The sequence below is a fragment of the Podarcis melisellensis genome (genome assembly GCF_964234715.1).
Source record: "Podarcis melisellensis genome assembly, chromosome: 5".
Lineage (NCBI taxonomy): Eukaryota > Metazoa > Chordata > Lepidosauria > Squamata > Lacertidae > Podarcis > Podarcis melisellensis.
This window is the reverse complement of record NC_138537.1, coordinates 6,336,546-6,359,434: the sequence shown is the minus strand read 5'-3', so window position 1 is coordinate 6,359,434 and position 22,889 is coordinate 6,336,546. Positions and strand designations below refer to the sequence as shown.

At 41.3% G+C, this 22,889-nt stretch overlaps 2 protein-coding genes across 3 annotated transcripts in view; one reads left to right on the top strand and one right to left on the bottom strand.

Annotated features, from left to right (window-relative positions):
* LOC309369816 (cytochrome P450 2J5-like) overlaps positions 1-22,889 on the bottom strand; it is a 201,041-nt gene that overhangs the window by 23,857 nt on the left and 154,295 nt on the right. The window contains exons 1-2 of one of the 2 annotated variants that reach the window (XM_081911156.1): positions 13,933-14,195; positions 12,881-13,043 (exon numbers count right to left, since the gene is read on the bottom strand). In XM_081911156.1, the coding sequence (XP_081767282.1) occupies positions 12,881-13,043; positions 13,933-14,100 (331 nt within the window). In that variant the 5' untranslated portion in view covers positions 14,101-14,195. Of the gene's footprint in view, positions 1-12,880; positions 13,044-13,932; positions 14,196-22,889 lie in introns of those variants that run through there. The other variant, XM_081911155.1, reaches the window with a different exon arrangement.
* Positions 1-22,889, top strand: part of LOC309369823 (cytochrome P450 2J2-like) — a 226,942-nt gene that overhangs the window by 137,747 nt on the left and 66,306 nt on the right. The gene's annotated exons all lie outside the window — the stretch shown is intronic.

Sequence of the window (22,889 nt, the reverse complement as noted above, 5' to 3'; positions counted from 1 at the left end):
CCATCTGGTGATGTCCATGTGTAGAGTCTTCTTTTGTGTTGTTGGAAAACTGTGTTTGTGATGACCAGCTTGTTCTCTTGACAGAATTCTATTAGCCTTTGCCCTGCTTCGTTTTGATCTCCAAGGCCAAACTTGCCACTTGTTCCTCTTGATTCCCTACTTTAGCATTCCAATCCCCTATAATGAGAAGAACATCCTTCTTTTGTGTCATTTCTATAAGGTGTTGTAAGTCTTCATAGAATTGGTCAATTTTAATTTCTTCAGCACCAGTAGTTGGTGCATAAACTTGGATCACTGTGATGTTAAAAGGTCTGCCTTGGATTCGTATAGAGATCATTCTATCATTTTTGAGATTGCATCCCAATACAGCTTTCGCCACTCTTTTGTTGACTATGAGGGCCCCTCCATTTTTTTTACGGGATTCATTCCCACAATAGTAGATATTATGGTCATCCAAACTGAATTCGCCGATTCCCATCCATTTTAGTTCACTGATGCTCAGGGTGTCAATATTTATTCTTGCCATCTCATTTTTGACCACATCCAACTTACCCAGGTTCATGGTTCTTACATTCCAGGTTCCTATGCAATATTTTTCTTTACAGCATTGGACTTTCCTTTCGCTTCCAGGCATATCCGCAACTGAGCGACCTTTTGGTTTGTACTTGTCCTCCGCTCTTCTTCAGTAGCATGTTGGATGCCTTCCAACCTGAGGGGCTCATCTCCCAGCGTCATAACTTTTATGTGCCTGTTGTCTTTTCCATGGAGTTTTCTTGGCGGTGTACTGGAGTGGCTTGCTGGTTCCTGCTCCAGGTGGATCATGTTTGGTCAAAACTCTCCAATATGACTCCTCTTCAAACCCCTTCCCCACAGCAAGGCAGTGATCCATGAAGGGGGATGGTATTATTATTATTATTTCAAATCTTGGTTGTCAAACATAATCTATTCAACTGAGGCACGGGTTTTGATTGGTTGCAGGCGCTTCCTGCACTAAATTGGAGGCTGCATTGGACGTTTGCTTCCAGAAAACATTTACTTCTGGGTTTTTTAGCATTTGGAAGCCAAAACATTCCAAAATGGAGGCATTCGAGATCTGATGTTTGACTGTATTTTTTATTACATTTATATTCCACTCATCCTCCCAGAGGAACCGAGGGCTGAAAAGAAGCAAAACTAAGAAAGATCTAAACTGAAAATATCTGAATGCCAGGAATGATAAACAAGCTATGCTAATATTTGTAGACGCAGAAAAGGCCTTTGATAATATATCTTGGGAATTTATGTTTAAAAATTTAGAAATTATGGAGGTGGGTCAGGGTCTTTTTAATGGAATTAAAGCAATTTATACAGAACAAACAGCAAAATTGATCACCAGATTACGAGTTCACCGCTCATAACCACTACACCACACTGGAATAAGGAATTGTTTGTCACGGCTAAAATGGCCGCTGTTTCTTTAATGCGAATAAAGCTGGGTCAGCATGACTCAGCGGTCTGCACCAAGTTGTATATATAAAGTGAGAAATGTTAGTTTGTGCTGAGGCTGGTGTTTGGGTTGGTTGGTTAGTGCTGGTGTGTATAGTTATTCAGTCGTGTTTTGCACAAAGACTTTTAAGAATAAATCTCTGCAAGGATATTCTCGTGGACTCTTTTTGTGCCAACAAGGGTCCGAGGACCAGGCTGAGGAGACAAAGGGAGGTCAGAACCCTTTCCCTCCTTTTTTGGGATTTTTACAAACACTGACAGGTTATCGGCCCAGTCTTTCCGAGCATGTGCAGAGTGCAAAACGACTGACAGCATCTGAGCAGGGAGCTGGTGAGTCCTGGTGGTGTATGAAGCCAGTGGCTGTGCGTTGGAGCAGTTGGTGACAAGCTGTAACTGTCTGCAGTGATGCTGGAGTGGCTAGGATCTGAGGATCAGCAAAGCACTCAGTGTCGGCTACTGGAACAGTTTGAACTACTAGAGGACCACAGCAGGCGACTGACAGAGCAGCTACACCAGTTGCAGGGCCAGGCAGGACCTAAGAGTCAACAGAGGCAACAGCTAGAAGCCGGTGAGTGCCAGCTAGGACCATCCAGTCAGACTCTAAAGAGAGAGTCAGGAGAGATTGCTGGAGGCCCCACAGAAGGGGCTCAGCAAGCACCAGCAGAGATGGCAGATTTCCAGTCTTCCCAAGTTGTAAATATTGGGGGAGGCATCTGTTTTGAACTTCTCTCAGAGAGCAACTGGCTGAGTTGGTCAATTAAAATGCAGCAGTTGTTAAGGAGAGATGGACTATGGGACTGTGTTGAAACTGAGGTTTTGAGACAGGACTCTGCTGAGAAAAAATGGCTGGATGAAAGGGCCCGTGCCCAAATTATGCTGTGTTTGAGCAACTCTCAGTTATTGCATGTAGCAAATGCCAGCACAGCGTTTGAGTGCTGGAATTTATTAAGGGCAATGCATGTCAGAGAAACTGCTGGAACTATAATTTCTCTGACCAGAAGGCTGTTCAGGACTGTTATGAATGAAGGTGAGAGTTTGGCAACTCATCTTCAAACGCTGAAATCTCTGTTTCTTCAACTACAGCAGAGAGGTAAGCGTTATGATGAGACTGACCAAACCTACATTATCCTTTCAAGTTTGCCTGAAAGCTGGTTGCCTGTGATTAACAGCATGGAGAGTATGCGTCCCCAAGATCTGACCCTTGAGTATGTGGTTGGAAGATTGACCGAAGAAGCAGAAAGAAGGTCAGATAGACAGGCTGAACTCCAAGAGCGGAGGAGTTACAGTCGAGGGGGGCAGCAGCAGAATCTGCCAATGGAGCAACGCCAAGGTTTGGACCTGGCCGTGGCGGTGAGGAGGTGCTATAGATGCAACCAACCCGGACATCTCCAACGTCAATGCAGGGTAAGACGTCCAGGAGACGACGTGGAGCAGAGACAGCAATAGACACAGAAACGTAAGCAGAAGGGGTTCTCTTCAGGGAAGAACACGCATTCTGCTCAATTTGTGTCTGCATTTTCTCGAGAGAAGAGGAAAATACCTCGAGGAACATGGTTGCTGGACTCTCGCAGTAGCAGGATTATCTGCAACAGTCGGGAGGACTTTAAGACCCTGGGGAAGCCAGCCGATGGAAAATACTCAATCTATCTTGCTGATGGTCGTAGAAGCAAGATTCATAGAATCATAGAATCATAGAGTTGGAAGAAACCACAAGGGCCATAGAGTCCAACCCCCTGCCAAGCACGAAACACCATCAGAGCACTCCTGACATATGGTTGTCAAGCCTCTGCTTAAAGACCTCCAAAGAAGGAGACGCCACCACACTCCTTGGCAGCAAATTCCACGGTCGAACAGCTCTTACTGTCAGGAAGTTCTTCTTAATGTTTAGGTGGAATTTTCTTTCCTGTAGTTTGGAACCATTGCTCCGTGTCCGCTTCTCTGGAGCAGCAGAAAACAACCTTTCTCCCTCCTCTATGTGACATCCTTTTATATATTTGAACATGGCTATCATATCACCCCTTAACCTCCTCTTCTCCAGGCTAAACATGCCCAGCTCCTTAGCCGTTCCTCATAAGGCATCGTTTCCAGGCCTTTGACCATTTTGTTTGCCCTCTTCTGGACACGTTCCAGTTTGTCAGTGTCCTTCTTGAACTGTGGTGCCCAGAACTGGACACAGTACTCCAGGTGAGGTCTGTCCAGAGCAGAATACAGTGGCACTATTACTTCCCTTGATCTATATGCTATACTCCTATTGATGCAGCCCAGAATTGCATTGGCTTTTTTAGCTGCCGTGTCACACTGTTGGCTCATGTCAAGTTTGTGGTCAACCAAGACTCCAAATCCTTTTCACATGTACTGCTCTCAAGCCAGGTGTCACCCATCTTGTATTTGTGCCTCTCTTTTTTTTTTTTTGCCCAAGTGCAATACTTTACATTTCTCCCTGTTAAAATTCATCTTGTTTGTTTTGGCCCAGTTCTCTAATCTGTCAAGGTCGTTTTGAAGTGTGATCCATAATATAGTGATAATATATCACTCACAATGCAATCATGTCATACAAAACTGCTAAGACAGGTTGAGGGAGTTCACTTAGAATGTTGGTGCTAATTAGTGTAGCGTGAATATTGTGAAATGTATTTGGCTACCCACACCACCAGGTTTACCCCTGTTCATTTTGTTTCATACAAGTGTAACAAATCACTCTGTAGGTAAGAGCTACACATGGTGTAACCCCCATCCATATGACACATTCTGTCTATAATGCCACAAGGTACAACATATACAATGATGTAGCAGGGATAAAATATTCTCCCCACCCACCTTTTTCTCATACCAGCAACAATGAAGCATCTACTTGTCTGTTGCAAAATGCTTGCACTACTGGAACCATCATAATAGCACAGTGTTGAATTTCACCCAGTGCTTTTTATCTTAAAAAAATGTTTAGGGGTATGCTCATTTTCCTACTCATATTGAAATACTGCCCCTCCATGAGGCCAAACCTAGATACACAAAATGTTTAGAGGTATGTGTATCCCTGCATCCCCCCCCCAAAAAGCACTGATTTCCACCCACATGAGAACACATGAGAACATTTATTCATTTTTCCAGAATTGATTGCTTTTAAGTACATCATTATTTCAAAAGTCTGGACTCAAGAATGCTTCAGTGTATCTGAAGAAGTGTGCATGCACACGAAAGCTCATACCAAGAACTAACTTAGTTGGTCTTTAAGGTGCTACTGGAAGGAATTTTTTTTTGTTTTGACTATGGCAGACCAACACGGCTACCTATCTGTAACTGGAACTATGGAAGGCACCACATTGAGCCGCATGAAATGGGCCAAACCTAGATACACAAAATGTTTAGAGGTATGTGTATCCCTGCATCCCCCCCCAAAAAAAGCACTGATTTCCACCCACATGAGAACACATGAGAACATTTATTCATTTTTCCAGAATTGATTGCTTTTAAGTACATCATTATTTCAAAAGTCTGGACTCAAGAATGCTTCAGTGTATCTGAAGAAGTGTGCATGCACACGAAAGCTCATACCAAGAACTAACTTAGTTGGTCTTTAAGGTGCTACTGGAAGGAATTTTTTTTGTTTTGACTATGGCAGACCAACACGGCTACCTATCTGTAACTGCTCAAGATGAATGACAGTCAATATTCTTTGCTACTCCAGTTGCAGAAATATATTGGGAGAATTTATTTTGATTGATGGCCAGGGAACATGTTTCCTGCAGTGCTTGAACACTACTCTACCAGAGACTCTGTTTGTCAGCAGTTTGGACTATTGTTTGCTCTCTGTAAGCTGTTTAATTAATGCAGGGTATAGTGTTAAGTTCACGCAGGATGGCTGTCTGATAAAGAATGGAACTCAGGTATGTGGCCATGCAAAGTTGGAAAATGGGTTATATGTAATGCAGGACAAGCCTGTTAAAGCAGCCCAGGTGGTTCAGGATAATTTGCCAGTTCATAAGGTGTGTGTACATGAACTGCACAGAAAACTGGGTCACGCCAATTTCCGTGTGCTTTCAGAGATGCAAAAAGGTGTGCAAGAACCTAAAAGTAAATAGCTGTAACTGTTTCCTAGATTGCAATGTATGTAAAATGGCCAAATCTAAGAGGAAGCCTGTGGCTTCTAAAAGTGACAGAGTATCTAAAGAGGTTTTAGAACTTGTCCATTGTGACGTGATAGGCCCTTTCCCACAGAAGACTGAAGGGGGCGCCAGATATGCTTTTCTGGTAATAGATGATAAATCGTTTTAGTTGGCTGTTTTTGTTAAAGCAGAAATCTGAGTGTTTCCCCACATTCAGAGAATTGTGCAGTTGCAAACAGACAGGGGCAGAGAATTTCTGAACAAACAATTTGGGGCATGGTTGCGACGTAAAGGGATCACTCATTGTTTGACTAACCCTTATAGCCCTGCTGAAATTGGTCTGTGTGAAAGACAGGGGCTGTAATACAGTCAGTAAAGGACTGCTTGCTAGTGGATGCAGGATTGGGTCACAACCATAGGCTGTGGGGCGAGGCTTTTCTGACAGCGAACTTTTTGATTAATAGAACCTGGTCTAGCTCTATAAAAGATATTCCTTATCATGTATTGTTTGGGAAAGAACCAGAGTGGACAATGCTTCATAACTGGGGTGCTTGGGCACATGTAAATATCCCCAAAGCTCAGTGCCAGAAAGGGGGCGCTAGAGCGCAGAAACTGCGGTTTGTGGGATATCAGTCCTATGGCAAAGGGTGGCGTTTCAATTTACGTCCAGGACGAGTGGTCCTGTCACGAAGTGCAGACTTCGCTGACCAGGACAGATGGACTGCGATCCATGCCAACCCAGATGGCCTACTGCCCCTGCAAGTAAGAGAAGAGGCTTCTTCTCAGCCACTGGCAACACAGGAGCAGGATGAGGAGGAGGCACAGATTTCCCCAAAAGATGAGGCAATAGATAATAATACTTCTCTAGAGGAAGAGGAAAAAGAGCCAGAGATAAGGGGGGAAGAAGTAGTAGTTGTGCCTAGGCACTCCCAGCTTTCAAACAAGGGTGTACCTCCTCAGCGTTTGACCCTAGGAGGAGTGAGAGTATGCAATGTGAGTTGTGTGGAACCACAAAGTTATAATGAAGTCTTAGACTTACCCCCTGGGGAACGTGCTTTGTGGGAACAAGCTATGAAAGAAGAAATGAACTCTTTTAAACGTAACAAAGTGTTTGAGGTCATAATGCTGCCACCTGGTGGCAGAGTGGTGTCAAGCAAGTGGGTTTACAAAAGGAAAACCCTTGCATCTGGAGAACCATGTTTTCGAGCCAGATTAGTAACCAGAGGGTTCACTCAGATTAAAGGGGAGAGTTATGATGAAGTGTTTTCTCCCACTGTAAAGAGTGAAACTTTTCATTTAATGCTTTCCATTGCTGCTGTAAGACAACTAGCAGTGCACCATTTTGATGTTGATGCTGCATATCTGCATGCAAATTTAGACCATGAAGTGTTAATGAGACAACCCCCTGGGTTTGAAGAGGAGAATGGTGCAGTCTGGCGTTTGAGAAAGGCTGTTTATGGTCTCAAACAAAGTGGAAGGTGTTGGAACCAGTGTTTAAATGAAGCCCTTGTAAAACTTGGTTTTAAAAGGAGTGTGGCTGATCCATGCCTGTACACCAAGGGGACAGGCAACAAATATCTAATGCTCTTAGTCTTTGTTGATGATTTGCTTGTGGCAGGGAGTTCCACAGATGAGATCCAGAAGCTCACAAGTCAACTGGAAAAGAGGTTTAAGCTTAAAGCCTTAGGGCCTGTAAGCAATTACTTGGGAGTAGAAGTAAGGCAGGAAGCTGATGGAAGCTTCCTATTGAGCCAGAAAGAGAAAATTCTTCATTTGATAGAGCAGTTTGGCATGGAAAACTGCAAGCCAGTTCAGACTCCCATGACACCAGATTTCCCAAAGACAGTGTGTGATGAAGAATTTGATCAGCCTGAGTTGTATCACTCAAAAATAGGATTACTGCTGTATTTAAGCCAGTGGTCAAGGCCAGACATTGCATGTGCTACAAATGTTCTGAGCCAACGTGTATCTAAACCCAGTACTGCCGATTGGTGTGCTTTGAAAAGACTTATCAGATATCTAAAGGGGACATTAAATGTATGTTTAAAGATATCTAGTACACAAGATGAAAAACTAGAAGTATTTGTTGATGCGGACTGGGGAAGCTGTGTAACTACCAGAAAATCTACGAGTGGAATGGTTATGATGTTTGCCAATTCCATAGTTGGATGGAGGTCAAAGAAACAAGGATTTGTTGCGACCTCATCCTGTGAGGCAGAATATGGAAGCCTGTCGCTAGCATGCAATGAAATCCTGTGGTTTATACAGATACTAAGAGATCTAGATTGTAAAGTTGATTTGCCTATCCAAGTGTATAAAGATAGTCAATCGTGCATTGCATCAGTGGGCTCAGAAATAATGAAATCTGCATCAAAACATATTGCTATCCGTCATGCAAATGTGAGAGATTGTGTACAGAATGGGGTGATCAAACTGGAGTATTGTCAATCACAAGATAATATTGCTGATTTGTTTACCAAGCTTTTGCCAGCAACATGCCATAATGAATTAATGGCAAAACTGGGTTTATGTATATAATGTATGTATGTATGTATTGTTTCTGTTGGGGTTTTTCGCATTTAAGAAACAGAAGGGGTGTCACGGCTAAAATGGCCGCTGTTTCTTTAATGCGAATAAAGCTGGGTCAGCATGACTCAGCGGTCTGCACCAAGTTGTATATATAAAGTGAGAAATGTTAGTTTGTGCTGAGGCTGGTGTTTGGGTTGGTTGGTTGGTTAGTGCTGGTGTGTATAATTATTCAGTCGTGTTTTGCACAAAAACTTTTAAGAACAAAACTCTGCAAGGATATTCTCGTGGACTCTTTTTGTGCCGACAAGGGTCTGAGGACCAGGCTGAGGAGACAAAGGGAGGTCAGAACCCTTTCCCTCCTTTTTTGCTTTTTACAAACACTGACATTGTTGGATTTGGAAGGATTTGATAATAGATTCGGTTGGCACGCTTATTTATGGTATGATAAGAAAAAAGTACATAAAAGTTTTGAAAACCACATCATTCGAAGATCTCTTTTGGAAGTCTGGGATCAGTATAAAAACTTATTAGAACCAAAAATACTGATTGGTTATCTCCATTAGAAATGATGAGTGTGAAGAAAATCAATATGAGAAGTTTAAAGTCATATGAGGAAGTTAAAGAACATGTAAACCATTGGTTGCATTACTAACAGATTAATGAAATGTTTAACATGGAGATAAAGGAGAGAGGTTTTTCAGAAAAAGAATCAAAGTTTCAAAGTGAGATATTGAGTAATGAATTTAAAAATTTGTCTAAAATGTATAAACTGCTGCTAGAATGGTATACGAAAGACGAAGAGGTAAAATCGGTTATGATCCATTGGGCCAGAGACTTTGGGTATAAAATACAATTAGATGAGTGGATTAAATTGTGGAATGAAAGGATAAAATTCACAGCCTGTACTGCATTAAAAGAAAATATGTTGAAGATGGTTTATAGATGGTATATCACTCCAGTGAAATTAGCAAAAATGTATAAAGTATGTAATAAGTGTTGGAAATGTAAAGAAAAAGAGGGAACATTTTATCATATGTGGTGGGAGTGTAAAAAGGTGAGAGTCTTCTGGGAACTGATGTATAATGAATTTTAAAAAAATGTTGAAATATACATTTGTTTAAAAACCAGAAGCTTTTTTGTTAGGAATGGTTGGAAATGAAATAAATAGAAAGGACCATAAATTATTTTTATATGCAGTATCAGCAGCAAGAATACTACTGGCCCAAAAATGGAATCAGGAAGAATTACCATCAATAGAAGAATGGAGAATGAAATTAATGGACTACGCAGAATTAGATAAACTAACAGGAAGGATCCGAAACCGACGAGATCAAAAGTTTACCAAGGACTGGAGCAAATTTGTGGACTATATGAAAAGCATTTGTGATACGCAAATAACGTTTGTGGGGTTACAGGAAGCTTTGTGAAGAAATAATATTAGAAACACTGTAAAAAAGGGAATAAAGGAATAGGTTTATTTAAAATAAAAGGCAATGTTAAATTTAGAATTGCGGATAGAAGATTAGAAAATGGAATATTTGCGGATGAGCTGAAGGAAGTCAAAGTTATGTATTTGTGATAATATTGAAAATGTAGGTTTAAATCTTGTAATGGAAATTGAATAAAAAATAAATTTTTTAAAAAGATCTAAACTGAAAAGCTTATTGGAAGGGGATATATTGATCTCAAGTTGTATAGGCTGTTTGTTCAACCAGCACCTTGAACTTAGCTAATTGTCACCCAGTGGTATAACATGCTGGCTATATCCTGCACCCATGAGCAGTCAAGCCACTGCATTTTTTGCCAGACATTGTTTCAAGGGCAGCCCCAAATGCAGCACATTGCTATAATCAGCCTGGAGGTAACCAGCACATGGATGACAGTAGTTAATCTATCCTGATCCAGAAACTACTTTAGCTGTCTTATTAGCCAAAGCTGCCTTGCTAGCTGAAGCTGGCAGAAGGCATTAAGGTCATCTGGGCCTCTAGCAGCTAAGATGGATCCAGGAGCACCTCTAGTCTATGAACCTGTTCTCTCAGGGGGAGTTGAACCCCTTTCATAGCAATAAACTGAACAATTGACTAGACTCCAACCACCATGCCCCCATTTTACCAGAATTCAGACTGATGTCGGCATCAAAGCCTTCAGCAGAAAGAACTTTGAGTTCAAGCTCTTCATGCAGCACTGAGGGCCAGGATAGTAAATGCATTACAATTGCAACAGGCAACAAACTACTACCTGCAGTTGAATTGAACCACAGTGCAGTACAATTGCTAATTCCACAAAGCACTTGCTAGTTGCAATCCATCAGGGGTGCCACTTGAATAAAATATGAGGAAGGGGGCAAGTGAGCCCCACCTCACATAATCAGTGATGAGGATTGCTCTTTCAGAGCTCTGCCAGCACTGGCGATCTCTGGCATTGAATGTGTTGGTCTCGTGTGGGGCACCAAGGAGAGCTTGGCTGTCGCCCGGCAAAACTTTTTAGAATAATTAAGTCAATAACATCCTTAGGAGGACAACCAAATTTAAGCATAAATTCGACTCACAGCTGTGAGGCGTTCGCGAACTTTTTTGCAGAGAAAGTCCTGTTGCTCTGCCATGACCTCCCTGCCAATTTAGATACAGTGACAGAACTGGAGGCCCCTCAACTGTCTTCAGGTCCAGTGTTGGATCATTTCGATCAGATACTCCCTGCTGATGTGGATAGATTCCTCTGAGCTGGTAGGCCCACCACTTGCCTCCTTGATCCATGCCCGTCTTGGCTGATTAGGGTATGCCCAGATGTTGCATGGATCCCCCTGGTTGAAAGTATCAATTTGCCCCTTGACACAGGGACATTCCCAGGGGAGCTGAAGGAAGCAGTGATGTGTCCGCTCTTAAAGAAAACTTCACAAGATCCTTTTGATTTATCAAATTACTGCCCAGTTTCAAATCTTCCATATCTAATTGAGAGAGCGGTTGCTGAACAGCTTGGTAGGTTTCTGGAGGAAACATCGGCTTTAGATCCATTTCAGTCCAGGTTCCGTCCTGGTTTCGGGACCGAGACGGCTATGGTTGCCCTAATAGATGATCTCTGTAGAAAACTAGATTGAGGCGGGTTGGGACCGCTGATTCTCTTAGATTTGTCAGCAGCCTTCAACAAGGTTGATCATGATCTTCTGGACCACCGCCTCGCCGACGTGGGGATACAGGGCATAGCTGTGCTCTTTTATCTCTGGTCAGGGACAGAGGGTGGTGCCAGGGAGGGAGATGTTGTCACGCCAGTCCTTGGTGTGGAGTGCCACAGGGCACCATTCTCTCCCCAATGCTTTTTAACATCTTTATGCGCCCCCTTGCCCAGATTGTCTGGAGCTTTGGGCTGGGTTGTCACCAATATGCTGATGACACTCGGCGCTAGTGCTGATGGATGGCCACACCGACTCAGCCCCAGACACACTGACCAGATGCTTGGAAGCTGTGGCTGGATGGTTTCGTGGGAGCCGTTTGAGACTAAATCCTTCGAAGACAGAGGTCCTATGGCTGGGTCAGGATGGCATGGGGATGAGGGACCAACTGCCTTCTCTTGTGGGAGACCAATTAGTGCCATTGCCTTCCGTTAAGAGTTTGGGTGGAATCCTTGAAGCCTCCCTTTCCATGGAGGTGCAGGTTACAGCAACAGCCAAGGTGACATTTTTCTACCTTCACCGCATCAAGCAGTCCCTTACTTTTCCCGCCCCGACCTGGCCACAGTGATGCATGCAACGGTCACTTCCAGGCTTTACTACTGTAATTCGCTCTACGTGGGGCTGGCCTTGAAGCTGTCCCAGAAACTCCAGCAGGTGCAGAATGCTGCAGCGAGGCTCCTCACGGGGTCGCTGCCGTGGCAGCATATTCACCCAGTGCTTTTCCAGCTGCACTGGCTCCCGATGGAGTACAGTGTTAGATTTAAAGTTAGATTGGCTTCAACCAGAGCCAGGGCCTTTTCAACACTGGCTCTGGCCTGGTGGAACACTCTGTCTCATGAGACCAGGGCACTGCAGGATCTGATTTCTTTCTGCAGGGACTGTAAGACAGAGTTGTTCCGCCTGGCTTTTGGCTTGGAATTAACTTGATCCCCTCCCCCTCTTACTTTTCTCCTTCTGTGATGGAACTCCTACTTGGGGACTTCACTGGCTTTTTTCTGGCCCACATAGGACCAGTCTGGATTTTTTTTTTCCAATCAGACTTGACATTTTCATCCCCAAAATAGTTTTTGAGTTTCTGCTGAAATGAGGTTGGATTTTAATGTTGTATTTTAATCTTGTTTTTTAAGTTGTATTTCAATCAATTATTTTATATCTGGAGTTGGCTGGGGAGGGTGGGGTATAAATAAAATTTATTATTATTTTTATGCTGCTGACACCCACTACTAGAATGGCAAGTATGCAATGAAATTCAACTAAGGGGAAACGAGGAAGTTGTCCTACAAAGTAAATAACTGTTACTTTCAATAAGGTTATGATTTATGTTTGTTATGTTTTGTTTGTTGTTGATATTGTAAAAACCAATAAATTTTTTGGGGGGAAAAATAGAATGGCAATTGTCATGAACTTAGGGGGAGCCTGTGGTCCCCTCAAATATTTTAGGGGGACACTGAGAGGACATCAGCCCCTAGTTGTTCACTTCTAGGTAACCCATTTCCTCTTAAGTGCAACAATAATAGAGAACCTTTGCTCTGGACAGCCCTTTAAACATTTTCTCTTGGGAAAATACCAGGAGAAATTCTTATTCTTCACTACTTACCCTTTCCTTTTGCCATGGTCCTAAGGAAAGGAGTCTCTGGTCGCTCGTCTAATTCTTCAGAGTGGTCAGTGAGCACTTCTTTCACTGCTTGGAATCCAGACAGTACTACCATGGGTTGATGTCCCATCCATAGGGTGAAAATATTTCCATACTGCTTTCCCAGCTACCATTTGGGTCAAAAGAGAGAAGAGAAAAGATGTGTTCAAAAACTACAGTTGGATATTTCAACTTAATACAAGAGCTTCAGTCTCCCTCACCTCTGCAGCTTCTTCCGTATGTTCGGAGCTCAAGTTATGGCTGCTCCCTGCTGCTTCTCCCTTCCCTCTGCATACCACTCTTATATGTTTGCTCTCTATGCCTGCATTCTCATTCCCTGTCAGTGAAGCAACATCGCTGACACCAGGCTTAAGAAATTGAATAGCACCTGCAGGTTAATTCCATGTTGAGAGGCTGTCATGAATGAATGCTGAGGACCCATGTGGTCAGTCTTTTTTTTAATATTCTTTTTTCCATTTAGAAAGTTATATTTGTTATACAACAATTATATTCCAATTCAACAAAACAAGTGACTTCCCACTCACCCTGCATCATTGTTTATAACTTGAATTACATACAATTGCATTTTAAAGTTCCATCTTATCTAATTTCATCCTCTCCAACCTGTTTCTTAATATATTCTGCTGTTTTCTTACACTTCAAACCACACTGTGGTCTTTACATATGGGAAATAACTTTTTTTATAGGCTGCAAATGTTTTCCAATCTTCTTTAAAATATTCTAAATTAGTATCTTTTATCAATTTTTGCCATCTCTGCGTGTTCCAAGATTTTCATAAACCATTCTTTCTTTGAGGGTGCTTTTCAGTCTTAATAATAATATTCTTTGTATTATCCCTATTATTTGCATATGTTACAGTTTCTTACAAAGGAGGCTTATGGCATTTACCATTTACCATTTGATGCTATTGTTTAAGCTGAAATATCACAATTGTTGCGGGAAATAGATAAAGCAATTGCTGAAATCAGACTGAATTATCACCAAGATGTAAGTACCTTAATGAGAGTATCTTCATGAATCTTCAATCCAAGGGTCCACAAGGTTCCAATGAGAGGAAGCTTAAGAGGGCCTGGAGGGTAATGCCTGTTTGACCAGAGCAGTTTCTTGAAGTTCAGAATCAGAAGAACTACCAGCAGAGCAATCAAAAGTGCCCATATCTCCATCCTTCTCTTGCTGTCTCTTTCTCCTTAATTCTTTCTAGGTTGCCTGGTCAGGTTCAACTCTCTTTCTCTAAGGGCTTTTTGCTTTCCTCAGAGACATCAGCAGTACTCTGCTTATATATGCTCAGTTATTAAAAACAAATAAGCAACAAGGGGTGTGATACCATGTGCTAATAGCCTTGGAATGTGATTGCAAGTCATGTAATACAACTGAACACTATAATCATTCTTATGTGGGTCATGCAAATGAGAGGGTGTTTGATGAATTGTAATTAGAATCCGAGCTATCTTAAGACTGATTTTATGACACAAATGTTTGGGAAAGAATTTTGTACCAAATATTCATAAAATAAAAAATGAATATGAGAAAAGCCCCGCTGGATCACACCGAAATCCTCTCTTGCGCAAAAAGAGGGATTACCTCTTTTCTCCCTTGAATAGTGCATAGAGCTGGAGGAGGAATTTGAAAGAGTGATAGTCTTTCCTGCTTCCTCTTTATGATCTATATGTACTGGATCCAACTTTTACCCAGACTCTTAGGAAAAGCCAAGTGTGCATGTGTACATTCTCTCTCTCTCCCTCCCTCCTCCCTCTCTCAGGGGGCTCACCTGGGAGAGTGAGGACTCACGCAAATGTATGGTGCCTGCTTGTAAGTGAAAGAATAACACCCCTGAATAATTTAACTCCTTATAGAATTTCATGATTTACACCAAGATTCTGAATATTCTTTATTTGTCAAGGCTTCTGTCTCAAAATAGAAGAAAATGTTTGCTGATATTAAAATAGTTCAGGGAAACAATAGGTAAGAAGTGTAGGTGCCAACTTGTATTGGACCCCCAAATAAGATATTTGGGGGGGGGACCTTCCCCACCCATGTTCAGTATACACCTTTAGGCGCCAGGCAAAAACCTTTCCTTTTCAACCAGGCCTTTGCCTGACTTGATCTATATATTATACCCTTTTGAAAAATGCTGGATCTTTTTTGTTGGGGGGGGGGGTTATTGGGTTGTTGGTTTTGTTTTCATTTAATGTATTTGATATTTTATGTGAACTGCCCTGAGACCTTTGGGTGTAGGGTGGTATAGAAATTTAATAATAATCATTATGATGATGATGATGATGACAACAATTGTGGTTGCAGAAGAATCAGAGACTCTTCCTCCTCCTGCAGTAGAGGGGAAGGGTGGAGGAAGCAGTCCTGATGACCTAGAAAGTCAAGGAGTGGTCAAGGAAAATAAACAGAGACACATTTCCACTGTCTGTCTCCCGACAGAGATCATCATACAGGGCGACCCAAGCAGTTGGTGTGCCAAAACTGGGCCTAAATTTGGATTAGAAATGGATCTAGAAAATCTGTTTCCTCCAAGAGCGCCAATTGAACTAACATAATATCAGAACAGCATCAGATAAGACCATAAAAAAGGAATGGAACTCCACTGAATTGCCCTTCTTTGCTCCTCCCTCTTCATCCCTCTTCTGGTCCTTGGAGACACCAGGAGAGGGGAGCTTGTTGCAGCAGGAGAGGGAGACACCCTGGCTCCATCACTAGCCTGACTCATCTCTGCCTCTCTCTTTTTTCCAAAAAATTTATTAGTTTTCACAATATTATACACAAACAAACAAACAAACACACAAGACAAACAAACATAAATCATAGCCTTATTGAAAATTACCATTATTAACTTTGTTAAGTGATTTCCTTGCTTCCCCTTGGTTGAATTTCATTGCATGTCTTTTTAACGGTTTTCCAAAGCCCAATTTTTATGAAATTTAACTTAAACCTTAACATCCTTAGATCTTCACCTTATAGAATTAAACATATTAATTCATCACTCAACATAAATAAATTCCTAAGCCCATTAAGTATCTGCAAGCTATTTTCAGTTAGTTTAACTTAACAAATTTAACTAAATAATCATTAAATTTATTCCATTCTTCCTGACACTCCTCCTGCTTCTGGTCGCAGACTGTTCCAGTTAGGTTGGCTAGCTCTGAAAAATCCATCATCTTCATCTGCCATTCTTCTATTGTTGGTAATTCTTGGGTTTCCCACTTTTTAGCCAACAAAATACGAGCAGCAGTTGTGGCATACAAAAATAATTTAACATCTTTCCTGGGCAATTCCAAACCTGTTATTCCAAGAAGGCCTCTGGTTTCTTTATAAATGTATATTTCAACATTTTTTTCCAATTCATTATAAATCTTTTCCCAGAAGTCTTTCACCTTGGGACAGGTCCACCACATATGATAAAGGGTTCCTTCCTTTTCTTTACATTTCCAACATATATTGTCACAATTATGATATATATTTGCTAATTTTACATGAGTCAAATACCATCTATACATCATTTTCAGTATATTTTTCTTTAACAAAGTACATGTGACCTCTTTCTTCCACAATCTTTCCCAATCCTCAAACATTATATTATGTCTTACATTTCTTGCCTAATCTATCATCACAGATTTAACTTGTTCATCTTTTGTATGCCACTCCAACAATAGCTTGTACATTTTAGATAAAAATTTTACCTTTAGTATCCAACAACTCTGTCTCCAACTTAGATTTTTCAAAAGCAAAATCATTTTTCTTATCCAATTTATACAATTCATTGATCTGGTGGTAATGTAACCAATTTAGCTTATCTTTAACTTGATCAAATGGTTTTAATTTGTAACCTTCCTCTTCTATTAATAAATCATAATATCTCAACCATTTGGTATCCATATTTATTTTTTTCTGCGCCTTTGCCTCCATTTGTGAAAGCCACCTGGGCGCCTTTCTTTCTAAGAGATATTTATATTTTATCCAAACATTATACAACGATTTCCTAATTACATGGTTTTTAAATGCATTATGGGCCTTTCCCTTGTCATACCATAAATATGCATGCCAACTGAACAGATTGTCATATCCCTCCAAATCTAATAGATCTGTATCTTCTAATTGCATCCATTATTTAATCCAACTAAGTGCAGCAGCTTCAAAATAGATTTTTAAATCTGGCAGGGAAAATCCACCTCTTTCTTTAGAATCCGTTAGTAATTTATATTTAATTCCGGGTTTCCTCCCCTGCCAGAGAAATCTAGAGAGTGCTTTCTGCCATACTTTAAAGCATTTCACATTATCTATAATTGGGAGGGCTTGAAACAGGAAAAGCATCTTCATCTTAATCACAGAAATCTGGCCCATTAATGACAATTTTAGGTTTGACCATACCTCTAAATCTCTTTTAATTTCATTCCATAATTTCTCATAATTATCTTTATATAAGTTCAATTTTTTTCCAGACAGGTTCACCCCCAAATATTTAACTTTTTCCACAAAGTCTAGGCCCGTTTTTTCTTGTAATAGTTTCCTTTCTTCATTATCCAGATTTTTCTCAATTACTTTGGTATTGCTCTTGTTTAATTTAAATCCTGCTACCTGACCAAACTCTTGTATCAGCTCCAGTGCTTTGACTGCATTGGAGTCTGGATCTTGTAATGTCAGAACTAGATCAGCAGCAAAGACTTTTAATTTATATTGTTTTGAACCTACTGTAATACCTTTAACTTGTTCATCTTTTCTAATCATACTTAGCAAGACCTCCAGTACTGAAATAAACAGCAGAGGAGAAAGTGGGGCACCTTTGCCTGGTTCCCTTCTCAATTCTAATTTCCCCTGAAACCACATTATTTACAAAAATTTTAGCTTTTTGTTCTAGATAGATCACTTTAATACCATTTAAAAAACCCATACTCTCTAAATTATGTAACATAAAACTCCAAGAAACATTGTCAAAGGCTTTCTCTCGCATCAATAAACATTAACATTGCTTTACAGCTCTTTCTTGCGTCTAACTTTTCTAAAAATATCCACAGCATTTCTAATGTTGTCTTTCATATGTCTTCCCGGCAGAAATCCAACTCAGATAAAACCTTCTTTAGCCTGTTGGCCAGTATATTTGCAAATTTTTTATAGTAGGGAGATTGGTCTGTAGTTTTTAATGTTGGATATATCCTGACCCTCTTTAGGAATCAGAGTAATATAAGCTTGCTTCCAGGTTTCAGATGCTTTGCCCCCTCGCAAAATCGAATTAGATACTTCTACCAGAGGTTGAATGAGCCATTCTTTCAATGTCTTATAATATTTCGCTGATAGACCATAGGGTCCTGGTGTCTTGCCAAGTTGCATTGAATTTATTGCCTGTTCTACTTCCTAGTTTGTAATTAAACCTTTTAGTAGATTCTTTTCGTCCTTCGGAATCTGTTGCATCCCATTAATCTTTATAAATTGCTAGATTTTCCCTATATCTTCTTTATCCTTTTTCTACAGTTGTTTATAATATTTATAAAAGCATTTTCTAATGTCTGCAGGGTTCTCTACAGATTTTCCTTCTGTAACAATGTTTGCAATAGTACTTTGTTTTTGTCTCTTCTTTAGTTGCCAGGCTAATAATTTCCCACATTTATTTGCAGATTCAAAATTTCTTTGTCTCATCCTTCTTATCTTCCATTCAATTTCTTGATTTACTAACTGTGAATATTGAACCTGTAGGGCTTTAATTTCTTTTTGGATCTGCAAATTCTTTGGGTTTCCTCTAAGCTTCTTCTCTTTATCTTTCAGTTGTTCCATAATTTTATCTTTTGTCTCATTCTGTGACTTTCTCCTAATTGCATTTTGTTGTATCAGAAACCCTCTCATTACTGCTTTGCTGGCCTCCCAAATCACCCTTATTTCCATTCCTTAATTCATGTTAAATTCAAAATAATCCTTTAGGGGTTTGGGGCCTTATTGACAATTAATGAACTTCTCAACAGATCATCATTCATTCACCATCTGAAGGAGCCTTGAACAAACATTTTCAAGTCCATAGAAACTGCATTATGGTCCGAGCAAGTTTTAGGGCAAATTTCTGTTTTTATTACTTTAGGAACCAAGTCTCTGGATATCCATAGTCAATTCGCGAAAATACTTGGTTTGCATCTGAGAAAAAAGTGAAGTCTTTTTCCATTGGATTTCTAATTCTCCATATATCTGACAAATCAAATTTTTCAGTTAAATCAAAGAAATTCTTTGGTAGTCTGCCAGAGTTCGTAACCTTTGATCTCTGAGTTCTATCCATCAAACTAGATGTGATTCCATTCAAGTCCCCCATCAATATAATTTTATAATCCATATATTCCAACAGACTTGCTTCCAAGTTCTTGAAAAAAATCCGCTTTGCCATCATTAGGTGTGTAGATTCCTAGTAACAAATATTTCTCACCTTGTGCTGAAATTTCAACTGCTATGTATCTTCCTTCCTCATCTTTGAAAGCAAATTTTGGATTCCATTAATCTTTGGTGTAGAAAACCACTCCTCTTTTTTTAACTTTGTCAGAAGAAATAAATTCTTGGCCCAATCTTTTATTTATTAACATTTTTCTGTGTAGTCTTGTAATGTGAGTTTCCTGTAAACAAGTTATATCCAAGTTTTGTTTTTCCAAAATGTGATAAATTTTTCTCCTTTTTTGCAGTAAATTCAAGCCATGTACGTTCCATGAATAGATTCTCAATGCCATATTGTCTACTTACGAGGACGCTGCCTCTGTTCCCAGCAACTGTGGGGTTTGTAATCCAAGTTCTACCGAGTGCTTTTGCATAAATCTATCCTTCTCCTCAAGGTTCTTAATCTTTTGCTTTCTTTCTTCAAATTTGAAAGATAGGCCCTCTGGAAATTCCCACCTAAAAAAGATGTTCTTTCTCCTCAGAATATCTGTCAGGTCCCTATACTGGGATCTCAGGTTCAAAAAATGCCTAGGAACCTCTTTGAAGAGCACAACGGATTTACCGAGAACTCTGAGGCCTTTTTATAGTGATGTCCCAGAATGATATCTCTTTGTTCCCTAGTCTTAAAGACCACAATACAATTGTATTTTAGTCTCTTTTTTAAGACCAAATCTGTAAGATTTCTCCACCCAATCTTCTACTTCCTCTTTTTTCAGATCCCAGAATTCCACAAAAATATCCTATCAAAGATTCTCTGAATTTATCCTGATGAGGGAGCCCTCTCAATCTCAGATAAGATTCATTCACACTCAATTGCAGATAAGCTATTGCATTTGCATTTTCATATTGCAAACATTCCAAATCCTGCACCCTGACATTCTCCAGTTGCGTCAATCTTGCATCATGTGAATTAATTTCCTCTTTTACATCTTTAAGATCGGTACTTAAATGATCAATCCTTTTTTCCAATTTATTTATAGCGACTGTGTTGCGATCTAATCCTTCTTTAATATCATTTAACGCTGACAATACTGACTCCTCAAATTGTGTTGGTGCTTTAGAGCCATGTCTGGGCTTTTCTTTTTCTGAATTCATAGCTAAAGAATGTCAAGGTCAGTCACACAGTCTGCCACAATAATGGAGAAAACCAGTTTCTCTCCTTTCCACCAGCCAGATCGGAAGCAGCTTCCTTAGACTTTAAAACTGCTTACCTAGAATGCATCTGTACAGTGTGGTGTCAGAAAACGCTTCAGCAGTACTATCTACCTGGTAACCTGTCACCATTGGTGTGTCTGCTGGGTTTGCATCAGCCAAATTCAGCCTGGTTAATACATCTGCAATTTTCTGTGTTTTGTGTACCAGAAAATTACCTGCTTGGTCCTTCTGAACCTACAGAGAAAGATAGTTGGATACCTCACCAAGATCCTTCATGTCAAAGTGCTCCTTCAGCTGAGCTAGGGTGCTTTGGTACAAAGCCTGATTCTTCCAAAAGAAAAGCAAATCTTCAACAAAAAGTAAACAATAGAGTTTGTTCTGCCCCTCCTCTTTGACAAACACACATGGATCAGCTTTTCCTTGGTGAAAACCTAGAGAAAGCAATGTCTCAGCGAGTTTTGTGTTCCAACACCTGACACTCTGCTTGAGATATTTTAGGGATTTCCGTAGTTTACAGACCATTCCCTTCTGTACCTGCACTCCATCAGGTGGAATCATGTACAGTTCCTCCCCCAAAATCCTGTACAAAAAAAAGCTGTGTTCACATCTGTCAGCTAGCCAGCTGCACACATTGCTGCACTTAGCAGAGAAAGCACTCCCGGCAGCCAGCCATAAATTCCTTTCTTTATTTCCTTCTGACAAGATTACATGCAGAATAAACAAAGCGATCCGTCTCTCATGACACGTTGCTCTGACTAGTTTCTCTTTTCCCTCTCCCCCGAGACCAACACAACCAACAGCTCAGCCCTTTCCGTTTTTCCCTGTGATGTGGATCCCCCTCTCTCTGAAGCACCCCTTCCTCCCCAGACTCACTATCCTCTTCTCTGTCTTCTGAAGAGGGCTCAGTACTGAGCAGTGGAGATCGTCCCCTGTATCCTCTAATCCTTTCCTCCCTTGCTGCCTGCAGTTCCCTGACATCCACCCCCTCCTCAAAGGCCCCCCTCACCTCCCTTTCCTGAGAAGGAGCCTCACCCGATGCATCCTCCTCATGCTTCTCGGGGGTAAATCCTAGGAAAATCTCCTCCTCTTCGGTATCATCAAAAACGTTACCCCAAACGTTACACCTCATGGACCCGGACGCTCTTCACTCACTCCTTTCCCCCACTGTGTTTCCTCTTGGTCCGAGGTTGAGAACCCTTCAAAATCCTCTTCATTGTCCGTCCGCCCAAACGCCCTCTCCGCGAACCTCCCTGCGGGTTGTGGCTTATGGGGAAATAGCTCGTGGAAGTCCTCCACTAAACCCTCCTCCGTGACCCAATCTGAAGGCACCCATGTGTTATCCGAACTGGGAGCCCCCTCCCAAGCTACAAGATACTCCAGCTGATTACCCTTCCAATGCGAGTCCAATATTTCCTCTGTCTGGTGTCCCTGCTCCCTTTCCTCAACTTCTGGCGGTGGCATCTCCCCTTCCCTTCTGCCCGACCTCCCCTTTGGCTCTCTGACAGGTCTCACACCCTCACACATATTCCTTCACATCTTCCCGCACCTTGGGCCACCAAAATTCCCTGGTGACCAACAACATGGTTTTGTGTTGCCCAAAGTGTCCTGCCATTGAGCTGTCATGAAGCTGTTGGGGGATTCGGGCCCGGAGAGCTTCCCCTGGTACATACAAAGCCCCCCAATAAAACAGTAGCCCCCCTTTTTCCTCAAAACCTCCCTCAGCCCCTCTCCCTTGCCCAAGTTCATCCAACTTTCCTCTGGCAAAAGCATCGTCCCGCATTAACTGTAGCAGTTCATCATCCTTCACCAATGTCGCCCCGCAAGCCCACCTCTGCTCGGGGAACATGAACCGGGCTATCGGTGGTCCTTCCTCTGCCAAATATTTCGGTTTATGGGATAAAGCGTCCGCCCTCATGTTCTGCTCACCCAGGACATACTGAATCCTGAAGTTAAAGTTGGCAAAGAACTGTGCCCAGCGTATTTGCCTCTGGCACATCACTCTTGCCGTCCGTCAGTACTCCAAATTCTTGTGATCCATGCGCACCTGTATCTGATGCTTCGCTCCAATCAAAAAATGTTGCCATTGCTTGAACGCAGAGACAATAGCAAGCAATTCCTTATCATAGATACTATAGTTCACTTCCAATTTATTGAGCTTCCGGGAAAAGAAAGCACACGGATGCCACTCCCCCTCCCCATCTTGCTGCATGAGAACCGCTCCAATTGCTCGATCAGACGCATCTGTCTCCACCCACAGTGGTAGTTCAGGGTTGACATGCAGCAGTTGTTCCTCGGAGATGAAGACCCTCTTTAGACTCTCAAAGGCCCTCTGCGCCGCCTCCGTCCACTCAAACTTCTTCTTGCCACTGAGGCAATCCGTTATGGG